At 37.7% G+C, this 18,994-nt stretch overlaps 1 protein-coding gene across 1 annotated transcript; it reads right to left on the bottom strand.

Moving 5' to 3' along the window:
* Window positions 1-3,119: 3,119 nt before the first annotated feature.
* Window positions 3,120-17,830, bottom strand: LOC145771233 (contactin-associated protein-like 4). The gene is made up of 6 exons (XM_082582966.1): window positions 17,597-17,830; window positions 16,431-16,503; window positions 15,573-15,710; window positions 14,634-14,785; window positions 13,344-13,482; window positions 3,120-4,140 (listed from the first exon to the last, which is right to left on the bottom strand). The coding sequence occupies exons 1-6, from the start codon at window positions 17,828-17,830 to the stop codon at window positions 3,947-3,949; spliced, it is 930 nt and encodes a 309-aa protein (XP_082439092.1). The 3' UTR covers window positions 3,120-3,946.
* Window positions 17,831-18,994: the final 1,164 nt, after the last annotated feature.

Below are 18,994 nucleotides of genomic sequence, written 5' to 3'. Positions count from 1 at the left end.
GTGGACTACTTTGAGAGATATTTGCTGTTTTATTGCATCTTCAGGCCTCTTGAAAAATTCACAGCCCCCTTTCATTAATTACTCAACTTTATATTGTGATAATTTGGTGATTCCTCATTTTGCTTTTGTTGGAGTCAAATTGGCCTTGGACAAGAACAATCGTCACTTGAACCTAGTTTTTAACGTGAATGCAAAAAGTCACTTCTGAAACGAAACTTGGCTTTGATTGTATCAATGATGCCATAATCACATTGTCAGCTCGTTTAAACTGACTGTGAAACAAGTTTCTATTTCATAAAAGCAATATGTATATTGCACAAATCCACAAGTTACAATGGCGCAGTTATAACTGCAACTACTTTTCCGCTGGGAAACTTATCAAGTTTACAAATTGTTCCGAATTCGTGGCAGCTGTCAGTGTGTAACAATGAAGTTGTGGAACTTCAAAACAAAATCTGGCTGAAATGAACAAGCCTTCTTAAAACTAACAATTTACTGCAAAGTCACAGCCATCAAACAGGGGCATCGTAAAGTAGGACGTTTGCAGCTCCATAATATCTGTGCCAAAGGCCTCTGTTATCACACGAGTTTCCTCACTAAGGAAACACTGTGTAATTTCAGCCTCTTAAAAACAAAGATCTCCACAAAATTAATTTTATTGTTTTTAGTACAAGACAAGCATATGTCTTTGCAAAGCATATTTACGAACTGTCGATCAAAAGCTATCAAATTACATCGTTTCCTATGTTTTACACAGCAATGAACGTGGCATGCAACATTGAAAGTTAACATGTCCCTTCGAAAATGGAGAAAGTATCACAATTTTAAATCTGGTAGATAAGCCTATTGTTTCTGTTGCTTCACACTTGTGTTTGTTCTGTCATAACTCAAGTAATGTTTTAAATTAGGGGTGTGCAATCTTTATTACAAGAGGGCCAGATATAAATAACTGGGTGACACCGCGGGCCGCACGTTTATTTAATGTATGATTTCTAGTAGTTGCAGGCACAAAAACGTAGTTTTTTGTTAACACATTTCAGGACTATACTCTCCATGCAACGGCACCCAGTGAATGGAATAATTCCCCAGCAACAACACTTCAACATCGGAAACTTCACTCTGCCAATTTCAGTAACCGGCCCTGTGTCAGGAGCCTCTACAAGTATGCGAGACTACCAGGAATATCCTATCAAGGCTTTGTTAGTCCGAGGATAAAGATTCAAAACCAACCAACCAAGTTAAGACGCATAAATTTCTGAAAAAAACTGCTAGCCTATTCAAATTTATTGTCTTTAAACGAGTTCAGTGAGAAGTTTGCAGCTGGCTTCTTTTCCCAACGGCTTTTTTCCAAATTTACTTCAATGGAAGTGCTCGCAATTCGAAGTCCATTTTTCAAGTATTCGACTGTCAGAACCGATCGATAGGGAGATGTCATGCCGCCCATTTTAGAAAAAAATTGTTCGCACAAATACGTTGAGCCATAAAGAGCCATTTTTGAAGCCATGGATTTTTTCAAATGTGGAAAGTCATCTTAGTTAGTCATCTTAGTCATCTTAGTTTTACCCTCACAACCGGTAGCGGTCGTCGAAGCAGACTACGCCGACTTAAAAACGGCGTCCCACAGGGCTCAGTCTTGGCTCCTCTCCTGTTCAACATATACACCTACGACTTGCCCCCCACCACCTCCAGGAAATATGCTTACGCAGACGACCTGGCACTCCTGCACTCAGCAGGAAACTGGCAGTCAGTGGAGAGGAACCTCAGCCAAGACATGCAAACACTATCAGCATACCTCCAGAAATGGAAGCTACAGCTCAGCAAGTCAAAGACAGTGTCGGCGGCCTTCCACCTTAACAACCGGGAGGCACAGCGTGAGATAAACATCAAGATTGATGGGGAACGCCTGCCCTACTGTGCCTAACCTACATACCTCGGCATAACCCTGGACAGGTCACTCACGTACCGCCGGCATTTGAAGTCACTGCGCAAAAAACTATCTACACGCGTCGCACTTTTGAGGCGATTGGCGGGTTCCGGCTGGGGAGCTGGTGCTAAAACTCTTCGTACAGCTACCCTAGCCCTTGTTCATTCCACCGCTGAGTACTGCGCGCCGGTCTGGTGTCGTAGTTCTCACACCCACCAGATTGATACCGCCATCAACGACGCACTGCGTACTGTGACTGGATGCCTGCGTCCCACTCCAACGGACTGCCTACCCATCCTAGCAGGCATCCAACCCGCTGAGCTACGCCGTAAAGGAGCCACGATTTCTCTCGCTCGCCGCGCTTTGGACCCCGACCATCTCCTCCATGCAACACTCAAGAGACCACCACCTATAAAGCAGCGGTTGAAATCAAGACGCCCCTTTGTGCCTGCCGCACAACAACTCCTTAAGAACGCCGAAGAACTTGGTTTAAGTGCGGCACACTGGACGAACCACATGTGGAACACGGAGTGGCAAAATCACACCTCCACGCTCCGTGACTTCATACCCGACGCCGATCCCCGTCCACCAGGGATGTCCCTCGCAAGGCTTGCGTGGGTCAGGCTTAACTGCCTGCGAACTGGCGTCGGCCGCTTTCGTTCGGACATGCACAAGTGGGGCCTGGCTCCTTCATCAGAATGCGAGTGTGGTGCCACGAAACAGACCGCAGACCATGTCATCCACCACTGCCTAACCCACCGGCCTCCACACGGTGCGCATGGTCTGAGAATCCTGGACGACGAGACTGCTGAGTGGCTGAAGATTTCCTGCCCTCCAATCTAGCCTGGAAAGATCGCTCATACGCCATCATCATCATCTTAGTTGAGATGTTTTCGGTAAAAATCGCCAAGATTCATTTTTAAATACTTCGCTTTCAAATCCGTTCTTCTCTTGAAGGTCAATAAGCTCAAGTTATATCTTCTGGTGCTTTGTCAATCTCTATTGAATGGCAAAGAGAACGTACCAAACAAATGTCCATGAGGTTTGAAGTCCTTGAAACGAGCCAAAAATTCATACAACAATTTTTCAAGTTAGTCTGCAAATTCAGTTTTCTTCTCAGGATGCATTCCATAGTCTCTCAAAGTTGGAAAGTGAAAAATATTTCCTGTCTGTACGTGAGCTTTCCAAAGTCGTAAAGTGTTCATACTGCTTTTTATGTGACCATACATTTTTACGTTCCAAATAATTAAATACAATGGATTAGCGGTGGACGGTAAGAGATTTCCAAAATGGTTAACAAAAGGTGTGAAATCTACAATAATCCGCTCCACAATGAATTGTTCACACGTACCAAACTAAACTGCATTATAAACACGTATCGTGGGCCGGACACAATTCAAAATTGGCACATCTGCGCGGGCTGCACAGTTTTTCTTCGCGGGCCGCACGTTGCACACCTCTGTTTTAAATGAAATGCAACACTTGGCTGAAAGTTCATGGTTAAAGCATTTGAGAAAAATCAAATAACCTATTTGCCAGTTTTTGATATTTTTTTTCAGCAAAAGCAAATCTTTTTCACGAACAGCAACGAATATTGGAATAAACAATAATAATCAAGTCTTGTTTGTTTTCATTTGAAATATGTTTCGGCGTACTGAAAAAGTTTGGTACAAATCAGTAAATTGCACCAAGGTTGTTCTTTTCAGAAAGTTTCGCCCAAAAGCAATTCTTGCAAAACGTTATAAGATGGCGCAGAACAAGCGATAGTCGATACAATCCTATCATTAATCTGCAAATATCATTGTTAAGCACATTCAAAACAGAGCAACTTGTTTCATTGTTTTGTATGTCTGTGGTACAACAAAGGAACTCTCTGTTAAAGCTTTATTATTGTTAAGTAGAATACATAGTAATCGATGATTGAGTGAATACAATGTCGAAAAAGCAATCAGTTTCTGATAAGGTCAACAACAATAATCGATGCATTTCCTTTAATCTGCATTACAATGCATTACATCAGATCTAGTCTTGGCTACGTCCACTGCATATCAATGGACCGAGGGTGTGCCAGGCTTTTTCATTACTGTCGCCATTGTCTCCAAATTGCAATTCCGTCACTGGAAGCGAATCCTTATCCGTTAAATATCCTTCATCCGAAGTTTCAGGGGAAGAGTTCTTGTCACAATTACATTTCCAATTGTTGTCCTCACAGGTACCTGCAGAGTATCAAATAAATTGTAAAGTCTATTGGGCCGACTTATGTTTCGTTCACGACTAAATCAAAATATGAATAGAGCAATAGAATAATGCACAAGTAGCAACTTAAAAAGAGCATGCGCAAACTGTAGAAAATAATAATCAACACCAAGTTAATTGAACATTATGAGACCGCATGTAATGAATGTCCCAAATAAATTGCATGGCCCAGTAGCCAACAAGTGCTTTCGTCACTGATACGACGAGTGGGTGCCAACAACAAGCTCTTGAGTTTCAACAATTGTTTACACAATTTCGATCATGAATAGGGCGATTTTTTGTTACTAAAGTTACTTTTTTTTTCAGTTGTACCAATTAACAAAAGAAATGTAGAACCAAAATTTCATAGCTGTGAGGTTAATATTTAAGAAGTTATAAAGTTACCAAAAGTCACTTTTTGTGTTTTTAGGTTACTTTTCGTTTGTTTGGTCACTTTATTGTGCACACTTTTTGCGCAATTCCCTTATTTATATATCTTTCATTGCTACTGTGGAGATGAATTTACATTCTATGTAGGCCTAATGCCAAAGACTCTTCTATTATGGTACGGATTTTAGGTTTCCACGAGCCCATGCTTGTTGTATCGCGTGTATTACCGAAAACTCGTAAAGTAATTTTTTCGATGAAACAAAATTGTGTCAACTATCTTTAACCACTTGTTTTCCTTGCAACAGCTAAAGTGTTTGATTGCCAGAAACTTTCTGCCAGAGAATGTAAAACATTACTTATGTGTAGTTTGAATGTGCAACTATAACTTGAGCACAAACTGAAGCTAATTTAAATGTTTTTTTACGTTGAATTGCTGCTTTTTCTTTTGCTTTCTTGTTTTCGTTGAGTAAAGTCCCTTTTTGGTTAGTTTTTCGCAAAATTAAAGTCATTTTTTTGAATTGTTTAGGTTACAAAAAAATCGCTTTAATCATGACGTTTATTGCGCTCATCTGGGTGGAAAACTTATTGCAATTGCAAGGCACTTCCCTTTATTGCAGTGGTTCTTAAAATGAGGAACGCGCCCCCCTTAAAGGGCGTAAAAATTCTCCAAAAAGAGCTCGAAAGTGGTAGACTGTTGCATTAGTACCGCATGCTACTGTATTGTACATTAGGGTGGGCCGTTTTTGACTTTTTTTCGAAATTCAAAAACGGCTAGTCATAAAAAGTGGCACATGCATGAAAAAATTACGTGTGCAAAATTTCATAAGTTTGGGGGTGCATCTTCTGCCCCCGCAGGGGGGTCAAACTTTCAATTTTTTGAAAAAAAGGGGAAATTTCACTTTCCGTTTTAACATAATTTTTTTTATAATTTTTCTACTGGCTAGTTATAAATTGTAAGTGGGATGCACCCAGAACGTTCCTATGTAAAGGCATGTTCGAAGCTTAAGGTTTACTGCCCCCGCATCGACGACTAATATGCTGAATTTTCACCAATTTGAGATGCTATTTTGTCATTGCTCAATAAACAAACTTGTCGCAAAAGGGCGAGATGGTGTTAACGCTGTATACGCTCATTTATGTTCTGTCCATTAACTTTGCAGGATGATACGAATGAGGTACGAACATCAGTACATATTTATGATAAAGAGTTACAAAAAAAAAGAATAACCTTTTGAAGTCAAAATCTAGAGGTGGGCCTAAATTTCAGCAAAATTTGGACCAAATGAAAGAATCTGCAAAGCAAAAATATTTGAAATCGGTTGTTGTAGCCTAAGTGTTCAAATTTTCTGCAATGTACTTACTTGCAGGAAAATCGTGTTCCTGTTACAGAACAACAGTTCTTTCTTGATCAAAGAACAACTCGCATAATGGTGATTGATAAACATGATAAATCGGCCACAAAATCTAATTGTAAACGTTTTCCGAGGAGTGTCGCAAGATCAGAACAATTCCGTTCTTTACGTGAAGACCCAGGAGCAGGCACAAGTAACGCTTTGGTTAAAACACCTTTAACTTCTTATTCAAGCTCAGAAACTTTGTCATCCAATGAAGAACGCTGCGAAGATTTTGATTATCAACCCAGTTTTGCCTCGGAAAACCCCAGAAAAACCAAAGCTACTTCCAGTTTAGTAGTATTTGCTGAATCATGCGATCGTACTGGTATTTCAGATAGGTCTGCAGCACTTATTGCTTCATCATTTCTACAAGATGCGGGAGTTGTAACGGATAGCGAATCTCAATCAGTCATAGATAAAAGCAAAGTGAGAAGAGCGAGAACAAAATGAGGTTTACAACTCAAATGGAAAGTAGGCCTATCATGTGCATAAATTTGCAAAGCATATATTTTGATGGCCGAAAAGATGAAACCATCAAACAAAATGAAATTGCTGGTCGACTTCGAAAACATTTTGCAGTTGAAGAACACATTACTTTACTTGAGGAACCAAGTTCTCATTTCATTGGTCATTTTACTGCAGCCTACGGATCTAGTGTGTCAATAGCTACCGGGATTCTTGAATATCTTTGATCCAATAAAATTAGCTACGATAATGTAATGGCAATTGGATGCGATGGAACCGTAATAAACACAGGTCATAAAGGCGTCGTGATAAAGCTCCTAGAAGATCATTTCCAAAAGCCACTTCAATGGTTAATATGCCTACTCCATAGTAATGAATTGCCTTTTAGGCATCTTATAAAAGATATGGCAATAGTAGCAGACCTGATAGCTTCACTGGGCCCATTATAAAGCAGCTAGCCACTGTCACACAACTAGATGTTGTAAAATATAAAGCAGTTCCTGCACCAGAGATTGAAATTGATGAAAATGACCTCAGCACTGACCAAAAATATCTTCTACACATGCACAGAGCAGTGAAAAGTGGAGATATATCAATTCATTTCGCATATAGGAGTCCAGGTATGATGAACCACTCAAGATGGTTGAACACAGCCAATAGAATTCTACGTTCTACGTTGTTTTCTACGTTTTCTCTGCCACACACGTAACAGATGCTCATCACATGTGGTGGACAGCGTTGAAAGAGATGGGTAGCCTACATTAAAGCAATATTACAATCAAGGAAAAAAAATTCCTAGGTTCCAGTCGAAACAAGATTTTATGATTCATTAGACTTCAGCCAGAACTAAATTTGAGCAATAATCTGGGGAACTAGCTAAAAGACCTTGTTGTTTGTTGTATTTTTGACACAATTTCGTTTTTTTGTTAACACAAGTTCTTTTTTATCGTTACATTGCTGTCAAACAAAGTTTACTCTTGTAGGCTATGTGGTTCTGTAGTAGCCTATCAAGTGAACGTTTAATGGTTTGTAAATGACAAATTTGTGTAAACAAAATCATGATAACAATTCACGTGGAACTGTACAGTACTTCCATTTACGGAACCTGCAGATCATATTGCTTTTATTTTGAAGTTAATGATAGGTTGCGTTTTATAGCTGCAACTGATCAAACGTAGGCCTACTATTGCTTTTAATTTAAAGGGCGGGGAAACCCAAATTAACTTTTTGCGAGTTTTTTGTTTCAGCGTGATGTCATTGTGTACAGAATGCGTTTTAGCAAAAAAAAAATCCAAATTTTGTTGCCCTCGTCTCGCTAAGGCCGCTTTTGTTTGATACCCGTTTGCGAGGTCTCGCGCGCATCTAGCTGTGATGCTGTTCGCTGTGACGTCACAAGGTACATATAGTTGTGGCCAAAAGTTTAAGACCAGACTTGATTTATGACCATTTTTGCATTACTTCAAAATACTGCATCAGATATTGTTTCAGTTGCATCATCTTTATGCATCATCTTATATCTGATGCAGTATTTTAAAGTAATGCAAAAATCATCATAAATCAAGTCTGGTCTTAAACTTTTGGCCACAACTATATGTACCTTGTGACCTCACAGCGAACAGCATCACAGCTTGATGCGCAACGAGACCTCGCAAACGGGTATCAAACAAAAGCGGCCTTAGCGAGAGAAGGGCAACAAAATTTGGATTTTTTCTTTGCTAAAACGCAAGTTGTACACAATGACATCACGCTGAAACAAAAAACTCGCAAAGTTAATTTGGGTTTCCCCGCCCTTTAAGCAAGACTACGTCTTATAGTTTGTCAGTTCGTATCATCCTGCAAAGTTAATGGACAGAACATAAATGAGCGTATACAGCGTTAACACCATCTCGCCCTTTTGCGACAAGTTTGTTTATTGAGCAATGACAAAATAGCATTTCAAATTTGTGAAAATTCAGCATTTTGGTCGTCGATGCGGGGCAGTAAACCTTAAGCTTCGAACATGCCTTTACATAGGAAAGTTCTGGGTACATCCCACTTACAACTTATAACTATCCAGTAGAAAAATTATAAAAAAAATTATGTTAAAACGGAAAGTGAAATTTCCCCTTTTTTTCAAAAAATTGAAAGTTTGACCCCCCTGCGGGGGCAGAAGATGCACCCCCAAACTGATGAATTTTGCACACGTAATTTTTTCATGCATGTGCCACTTTTTATGACTAGCCGTTTTTGAATTTCGAAAAAAAGTCAAAAACGGCCCACCCTATTGTACATGTATAAGTCGTGAACAGAAATGTTGGCAACATCTTACTCTGTGTCACGATTATTGCCTGGTGATGTGGCCTTGTTTTGACTGTAATTTCTATCCCAGTCCTTATTTTTGCGATTATTGTTTAGTCCATTGTTTGTAAACAATGTTTATTTGTACGGATTTTTATGTGAAAGTAGCTTTTCTGCACTTGCAAGTGTAAAGACACAAGATTGCAACAAACTTATCTGTAAACTTGACATGCGGTGTGCATTGTCTTCAACTAAGACAAGAATTCAACCGCTAACTTCGAAAAAGCATCTAGGTTACTGATTTAACACAATGAAAACTATTAATACTACATAAAGTGCTCAATGCTCAGCAAAAAGGCAAAGCAGAGCGAATTAAATCAAATATAGTTATTACTATCTGAAGCCTTTACAAATTGTTTCACCTAACGGATCATCAGAAGGTCTGAAAAAACATTCAACCAGTAAAAAATCGATAATTCTGAAAAGATATTAAATATTACAACTGTAATTTAATCTGCCAAAAAAAAACTCTAAACCTGTACTTCCTGAGAAGATATTAAATATTACAACTGTAATTTAATCTGCAAAAAAAACCTCTAAACTTGAATTCCTGAAAAGATATTAAATATTATAACCGTAATCCAATCTGCAGAAAAAAACTTCAGAATTACTAAGGACAACCTCCATCCGCCACGACAAAGTTTCAATCAATTTGTCCCAATGGAAACCAAGCAACATGATGGCAATATCTATGACATCACAAAGAAGCAAAATGCTTGTGTGATGATCGGCGCAACCTGTAGTAATCTGAACAAAATGAATAAAAATTGTTTTTAAACCTGTAAAAATTAAATGAGATTTATAACCTGTAAAAATCAAATGAAATTTAATTTATTTTCAAAATTATAACCTGTGAAAATCCCAAGGAATTGTGATGATGTAACCTGTAGTGACCTGAACAAATGAAATGAAATCTGTTTATAAACCTGTAAAAATTAAATGAGATTTATAGCCTGTAAAAATCAAATAAAATTTTTTTTAAAACCTGTGAAAATCAAAAGGAATTTATTTTATTTTGAAGTACTTGAGTTTAAATTTGTTTCTATGACGACATTTGCCGACCAGTTCCGAACGCTTGTTCAAAAGGTGGCCACTATCAGCCTTCAGAATGGCCAGCTTTTCAGCCAAACATAGGCCACAATTGTTACGACCACCACCACTATAAGATCGAGCACAGCTGTGGATGGACCAAGTTATTTTAGGATCAACACCCTTGTCCTTAAGGTCCCAAACTGCCTTGGATAGTTCGGTGCTGTTTCGTGTAGACCTATCCATGAAGGTACATTTATGGTTATATTTTATATCAATATATCAACCTGCTATCCATTTATTATATCAACCTGCAAGCTGAAAGGAGGGTTAAACCATAAAATTTTCCGGCTCCTTTTCCTAGATGTTCGTAAGTTATTAGCAGGGTTATTAGCAGTTGTAGCAGTTGTAGCAGTTGCAGTTATTAGCAGTTGTAGCAAACTCTCTCCGCAAAACCACTTTTCAAAAGGGCATCATTATAAACAGATGCGGTCTTATCAAATTCATTTTGGCCAAATGATGTGGCGGACAATCGCTTTGAAATCATAGTCGGGATTTGTCTCTTAATGTTGGGTGGATGATTGGACGGTACTACGACAGTTTATCGAACGACAGTTCATCGAACGACAGTTTATCGAACAACAGTTTATCGAAACGACAGTTTATCGAACGACAATTCATCGAACGACAGTTTATCGAAACGACAGTTTATCGAAACGACAGTTTATCGAACGACAGTTTATCGAACGACAATTTATCGAACGACACAGGGCCGTAGCCAGACCGCACAGCAAGGGGGGCCAATTTTTTTAAGGGAGGCCGAAAAAATTTAAATGGGCAAAATCATTATAAATGTAGCTGTTGCTCTTGAATGTTTGGATTTTGCCAGGGGGGGGCGGATTTGTTTTTAAGGAGGGCGAGGCCTCCCTGGCTCCCTGCTGGCTAGGGGCCTGGAACAACAGTTAATCGAAAACCTAACCCTTAAAACTTAACCCTAACCCCCAACCCCCAACCCCTAACCACTAACCACTAACCACTAACCCCTAACCGTAACCCTACCCCTAACCCTTAACCCCCAACCCCTAACTCCTAACCACTAACTCCTAACTCCTAACCACTAACCCCTAACCCCTAACCTTAACCCTACCCCTTAAACCCCAACCCCTACCCTTAACCCCTACCCCTAACCCTTAAACTCCAACTCCCAACCACTAACCCCTAATTCTAACCTTAACTCTTAACCTCTAGCCCCTAGCCCCTAACTCCTAGCCTCTAGCCCCTAGCCCCTTCGATGAATTGTCGTTCGATGAACTGTCGTTTCGATAAACCGTCGTTCGATGAACTGTCGTTTCGATGAACTGTCGTTTCGATAAACTGTCGTTTCGATGAATTGTCGTTCGATAAACTGTCTTTCGATAAACTGTCGTTCGATGAACTGTCGTTCGATAAATTGTCTTTCGATAAACTGTCGGGTCACGGATTGGACTGGTCATGGATGTAAATTGGATCATTATTGGGTTTTCTATAAGGCCAGAATTTACCAGATAGCAAATTCAAAGTGACGTCAAGAAAATCAGTTTCAATTAGACCAGTATCCACAATAATATTTAAGCCATATTGTTTAAATAATTGAATGACATTCTTTCTCAAACGATCAATCTTAGGGCCGGATAAATTACGCAAAATAGCCAGACCATCATCACGATATAGGCCAAGCATATTTCTGTCAACAATAGCAGAAAGTTCGTTCAAAAGAAACAAGCCGACCAACTAACAAATCTCAGCACCATCAATTCACAGGTTATAATTTTGAAAATAAATTAAATTTCATTTGATTTTTACAGGTTATAAATCTCATTTAATTTTTACAGGTTTAAAAACAATTTTTATTCATTTTGTTCAGATTACTACAGGTTGCGCCGATCATCACACAAGCATTTTGCTTCTTTGTGATGTCACAGATATTGCCATCATGTTGCTTGGTTTCCATTGGGACAAATTGATTGAAACTTTGTCGTGGCGGATGGAGGTTGTCCTTAGTAATTCCGAAGTTTTTTTCTGCAGATTGGATTACGGTTATAATATTTAATATCTTTTCAGGAATTCAAGTTTAGAGGTTTTTTTTGCAGATTAAATTACAGTTGTAATATTTAATATCTTCTCAGGAAGTACAGGTTTAGAGTTTTTTTTTGGCAGATTAAATTACAGTTGTAATATTTAATATCTTTTCAGAATTATCGATTTTTTACTGGTTGCATGTTTTTTCAGACCTTCTGATTTTGGTTACTGATTTATGTATAATAGAAAATAAACTTTATTTTAAAATCCAAAACATGTAAAATTTATGCAGTTTGGCTTTGATTTATGCTTTGAACAAGTACAGGGAAAGCACAAAGTTTTACAAGTGACGCCAAGGGGGGTGAAGGCAAAAAAGTTTGAAAACCCTGATTTATTGATATCAATTCAGTTGATGTTGTTGGTATATTGTTCAAAATTGAAAGTATATGTAACAACTAAAGTGGGCTACTGCGTAAGGAGGTATTGTCATATAGCTACAATTACATACATAGCCTACAATTTAAAGCGCTATGTTAATGTACCTTATTTTCTGCACATACAGTATACAATTTCATTAATATGTAATATTAATATTTGCATACGACAATGAAACTCATATAGGAATAATTTCATTATAGTCATCAGAACAGGCCCGCAACCAGGGGGGGCATTGGGGGCATTTGCCCTTCCCGAAATTTTTTTAAAAATTTTTAAGCGTTCTATGCAGTATGAAATGTACTATGAATAGACGTAGGCTACGTCGTACACGTACAGCCATACTGGTGAGTGCAGACCATCGAAACCGAAAGTAGGCTACGCTGGTTGGAAGCCATGCTAACGATTTTGTTCGATAAATTAGGCTGGCATCCTCATTATCTGTTACTCAAATTCCAAGCGCGGAATTGGTGTTAAACGAACTTGCCAAATCAAGTAGAAAGTTAGACATTATGCTCTACATTAAAATGTCATTTTGCATTTGCAAAGTCAACTTCTTTGGGCCTACAAACATAAAAGCTTGTTGAGCCAACAAAATGTTTCAGGATTGTAATTTGTAATTACCGTGTTGAGTTTATTCATATGTATCTGTTTGTTTATGTTGATGTAAATATATGTTATTGATTAATTTATGACTCCAGTCGTGCCAATGCAGTTCGTAGCCTACAGATGTTGTATTTCATTTGTAATCAACTGAACACATTACTGTATTATCGTAATTTTCTTCCTCGGGTAGTCATAGCTAAATGAGAAAAGGTTACAAAGGCTAGTTTAGTTTCCTTTAATGCTGTACTAAACAAAAACGTGATTGACATAAGTTATGACCACTGAACCGTAATATGGTAGTGCCACTGCCACACACTCTTGTCCCTTATCAATGGGCGTGGACATTAACATAAAAATGTCACAATGCATCATTTTAATGTTTGTTCTTTGATAAAAATTAAATGCCCCTCCCCCCGAAAATACTTGCTGGTTGCGGGCCTGTATCAGAATATTTCCTGAAACAATCTTACCAGTTTCTCCACATGCACAATAGCGGTCCCTACGTGACGTAGCTCCTCCCCAGTATATCTGTGCTGATCCATCACGTGACAACCAGGCAGCGAATGTTGGGTCGTTGTTTCGGAACATGAATGATGCAACACATCGATACTGAAAGAAACCCAATAAGTGAGGTTTGAATTTTATTACTTTACACGTACTCAACAGGGAACTTAAGTTCAATTCACAAGATAAACTTGGATCCATCTTGTGGTAAATATTATAACAAAGAGGTTTAAAATTTACTCATTTTTTAAGTTTAAACTATGTAAATTTTTTAATTTGACAAAACGGCAATGAAACCAATTGTAATAAACAAGTGGCCTATTAGAAATTTATGGCTGTAGTTGTTACATGCCACTGCTAATCTCAACAACGACGTCTTGTCTAATAGAATCCAATCTAATAACGTGAAGTGTGTGGGCACTCGGCACACGACGTTTGCAGCATTCAAAATGTTAAGGACACACACTGCCACACACCATTATTATTTCATAAACTATGTTTTGTTGCAAATTTCCAAGATTGACTTTCTACCAGTTAAAACTGTTTCTATTTGTGTAACTTTTAGAAGTGTCATAGAGCTGTGTTCACGTAACATCTGTACAAACCACTTCAACCAACATAAAAAAACAAAACGTAAGCTAATAACGTAAGGCTAATAATGTATATCAAGTAACGTGATATTTCCAAGTCTTGATGCAGGTTTCCTGATATCTTGCGCTAACCAAGCGTGTACTTGACTGCAAGTGCATTGTGCCATTTGCAACCATTTTGAAGCCACATGCCTACCTATTTGAGTCAGAATTATCTACATTTGTAATCAAGAAAACAAAAACTAGGGCATCTTTATTAGTTCCTGAAGGTAACAAACGGGTAGTTCTTGTATAGACCACAAACAGACTCAACACAAAAACAGACTTTCAGACATTTTCAAGAGCATCCAAAACTGTCAAACAAAATCTGTCAACAACAAAAAAATAACTAAGAAACGTTTGAGAACCGTAGAAACGTAGGAAAAACAAAATAAACAAGTCGGTGATGTTCTAAAGTCTGCCAGACAGGATAGGGAGACTTATTTGACAAGCTCCCTCAACTCAGTAAGGGTCTTTCGACGACCTTGGAGGACACTCCAACCCATACGAATAAATTAACGTCAGTGAAGATTTCAAAAATAATTTCTCCTTTTTGTCCATGTCAGTTTTAAACTTGAAGCTTTGATATGAAAAGAAATATCGCAGTTTCAATATCGAGCTACTAACCTTAATGAATTGTCTGCAACTCTGTGATTGTTCGATCAAAGCAATCACTTGTGACAATGTGACGTCATATTTAATCTTCCGTTTGTAACATCTTTGATCTTCGCACTTGGCAACACTGATCTCATTCGTACTGTCGTGTGAGATGATGGTCTCTGAAATGTAACAACGACATATTATGGGAACGTTGTGGTTTCGTCACATAACAACACTCAGTGTATTCAGCGACTGTGTATTATTTCTATATAATTGTTATGTCAGGAGCGAACATCAAATACAGGCCTCACAGACAAAACAGATGGAAAGTTTTGGTGAAAAAATTGTTTTTGAGACACAGTTCTTTTCATTTTGGTTTAAAACCGAAGTAAACAAAAATGCGATAATTCACTTTATTCCAGCTGCAAAAACCAACACACGCTTTCGCTTGGGCACAAAATGTAGATTTGTATTATTTTACAATCACAATGGCTTTATTGAGGCTATTGCATTGTTACATGAACCCAACTGAACTTTTTAGATTGAAGATTTTACGAAAGTTCTTTCATTTGATTTGAAGATTTGGTTGGGAACAAAGTAAAGTTTATTCATGTTTTCAACATATAATTTTAGCCAGTGATGCAGGTTTATTTTTTTACTTGTTTTTTAGAACTTTTTTCAGATCTTGTGAAAACTGAACATGCTGTTAAGATTATTGTGATAGTAACTATTTCATTTTCTGGCGTAGGCTATAATAGAGATAACATATCTATTATATATTATATCTATTAAATAAAAGCAGATTGTCACTGTATACATCTTGTGATAGTTTAGCTTAATTTGCACCAGAAGAACATCTCATATCATTTAGAGATAACATATGATGCTATCTATCTGTTATGTGGTTATATTAGACAATTGCTTGATTCATAATAATATAAAGCAATACATTGCTTAGCATCTTACCTGTAGTTGTTCCATTGAAGTTACAATGAACATAAAACGGCGCCACTGTTGAACTATCAGGTGTTATCAAGTAGACTCCTGATTGGTCAGCTATTCCATGGATATAGTCACATGACTTTGGGGGATTGACCAATGATGCTTTAACCATAAATTAAATATTAGCTTATTATAGAGGAGAAGGTTTATAGTGCTGAAAACATCAGTTAAATGTCTGCAGAGCGATTCGGTCGAAGGGAAGCTGAATTTGTAGATAATGAAGCATTTGTTATGTTGATGGAGGTTTAAACTTTTGTACCACAAATCAAGAAAGCGAAAGAAGCATCTTTTGAAATACGTCTAACCCAAGCAATTATGCTCACTGTAGTACATAAACTACTCAGCTTCGTGTCTTATAATGCAAATTAATTAATTTTTTTTATGCAAATTAGTTCAATCTTATATAAACAAAAATTAAATTTTGATCAGCCAGGCTAGACATTCTTTAACTTTCAATGAAGCTTATTTAAATAAAACAGATGTTTTAATAGAACTTACTCTGTTGAATAAGTTCAAATAAATATGATTTAGAATCCAGCTTACTTTAATGATTTAAATAAATTTTACAGCTACTGTATATTAAATAAAACCGATGGTACAACATTTATATTTGTAGCACACAAAGGTAAGTTAAATAAAAACAGGTTAGTTTTTAGAAGCGTAAGCTATGTGAGATTTTAAGATTCTTAATTTCAATTCTGAGTTATTTTCGTAGACCATTTACAACAAAGATTTACACCGCAATTCTTGATTAATTGAAGTTAGGTAGTTTTGTTTTGAGTATGGGTTAGTGTCATATTGGTTTTACAAATAATTTTTTACATTGAAATTCTTCTAATTGGTTTTCAAGCTTTCGTAATCTTTCACTGACATCTTCTGGAGTTCCTTGCTCTCCCTGAAAGATTTCAAGCATTTAATTCCAATGCACTGAGTCCGATCAAACAAAGGGTTGGGAGCCTAGCCGATTGGCAGTGGGCACTACAAGATAAAGTCACCATCCTACATAGAAAGGTGACAGTGTTTTTGAGAAGACAACTATTTCTTGGTTAGTTTTAATTTTCATCTTCTGAAACATCCCAATGGATATTCCTGGCTTTGAACCCGCTGACACATGCCAAGTTACTGAGATTGACAAAGTAAAGTTTCCGAATGTCAAAGTTTTGTGATCTGTGAATTATTCCTTCCACTATGCCAGAAGTCCGCAAATAGTGGTTCGCGACCCAAATTTGGGTCTCGAGACCATCTACTGTGGGTTGCAAAACAGTTTAAACTTACTATCAATATAATTTGTTTGGCAAAAATTAATACAATCATATACTCTGTGATGTGATAAGTTTCATACAATTTTGTAGCATACAAGAAAATTTATACTTTCAATGACAGTAGCCTAGTTCCCACTTATTCAGCCCGCGGTTAATAGGTCCACCCGCTTTTTAGGCCCAATGTGGTCCATTCCGGAATTGCTGAAAGTATAGGAGTGGCAGAAAATCGTCCCTGAAAATCGTCCCAAAATTGTCCGGTGTGAATGTGGACTTAATCCGCGGAGACGACGATAATGAAATTGATATTAAATTGCAAAGTATTTTGAGCAAAATTATGTGCTTCCGAAACGTTTGAGTAGCGAAGAAATAAAAGTATTGTCATTTGGGTCGCGCCAATAAGTATTTGCGGACCCCTGCACTAGGCGACGTTGAACGGGAGATGTGCTTGAAATGCGTTATTCAAGCGCACATCTCAAGAGTCGAACTAGCTCGTCTACATCTTGATGCTACTTCGTGCACAAAGTAGGATGCTGAACCAACTAAGCTATCGGGCAGATGTACAGTATAAAGACTTGAAGTAATGTATCAACACATTAAAACTTATTAGTTTAAATGACACAAAATTGAATTTTTGACCTTAAACTTATAATCACTAGGCAAAAGCATGGATGCGAATAAAAAAAGGCCAAAACTTTGTATATCGCCTTACAAAAATTCAACACTTACTTTTTGTCCTTTCGCACCCTGTAGGCCCTGTACGCCCTTTACTCCAGTCTTACCGGGACGCCCCTGGGCAATATTGCCATTGGAGTGGACAGGTAGTTGACCAACTGGCCCATCGTTACCACCAGCATTACAAATAAAGGTTGGTGGACCGGCGTAAGAGTTGTCAGTTCCCGATGATTGACATTTCACATAAGCAAACCAGAGAGCAAATATCAATTTTAATGTCAACAACATTTTAAAAAAATTTCTTTATAGAAACTGCAAAACCAACTTCAAACCACCTGTATATTTAAAATTATTTACTGATCACTTGAGCATGCTTACGCTTACATTTTTGAAAACTGATGAATAAAACTGATAGTGAACGACGTTTTCATCAGCAATTGCTGAAATGATGAAAAAAATTCAATGTAACGCTTTTATAAAGTAGTGTTGTCAACAAACATACATAAGAATGCAAACTGTTTGAAATTTAAAAGCTCAATTAGCCTACCTACTAATGAAATTTCAAACTTCGCTTATACTTCTACGTTGTTCTTTATAACACTTTGAACTTGGGCACTTTACACTTTGAACATCAAAGTTTTCAAAGAACGATCCGATGACACAAGATTTCATGAAACTAGATTTAACCTTTGTCAGACTGCATATTTTTACACCGCTAACAGGCGGCATGGGTACAATTGTACCCACGTACATTTTCCATTGAAATTTCCAAGTTAGTTATATTTTTTGTACGGTATGCCGTATTTATTGGTCAGAGCGTTTAAATACTGTGCTCTAGGGAAGTATAGCACGTGTTGCTGCACCAGTTCTCTCTCCATTCCCCTTTTATTTTTATCATCCTTTCTGCCTCTGCGATCAGCTATCGTCATCCCAGTCGTTCCACTTCGTTTCCTCTCCCTTCGTCTCTTGCCTTAGATAAGACAAGGCATGTGCAGTATTAGAGTTTTTGATTATATTTGAGTAGGACTAGTAGGAATTGGTAAGTTTTCTGCCGGAATTGGTTAGGTGTAAACTGTAGATTGAAAATTGGTTGTACTTAGGCTATAAGTTTTGGAAGGTTGGTGAAGAAATCATGAGTGATGGTGATGCTGAATCTAGCATTTACGATAATCGAAGAACACGACGATTGAGGTCAGTATCATTTTGTGTCCAACTTATAGCCTACTTTTGTAGTACCGGTATTTCACAAAGAAACATTATACACATTTATTTACTTTTTTGCTGCCTTTCAGATATACGGCCGATGAAATAAGGCGTATGATTGAAGAATCTGATTCTGAATATGAGGAAGGCGCATATGTTGCATCTGACGATGAAAACTACATACCAGAAGCAGATGATGGCATTGAAGAAGCGTCCGACATTGAAGAAGAAATGGTGGTAGAACAGGAA

This window comes from Aplidium turbinatum, chromosome 5 (assembly GCF_918807975.1).
Source record: "Aplidium turbinatum chromosome 5, kaAplTurb1.1, whole genome shotgun sequence".
NCBI classification, from domain to species: Eukaryota; Metazoa; Chordata; class Ascidiacea; order Aplousobranchia; family Polyclinidae; genus Aplidium; species Aplidium turbinatum.
Note: the sequence above shows the minus strand (reverse complement) of the source record. Positions and strands in the feature narration are given on the sequence as shown.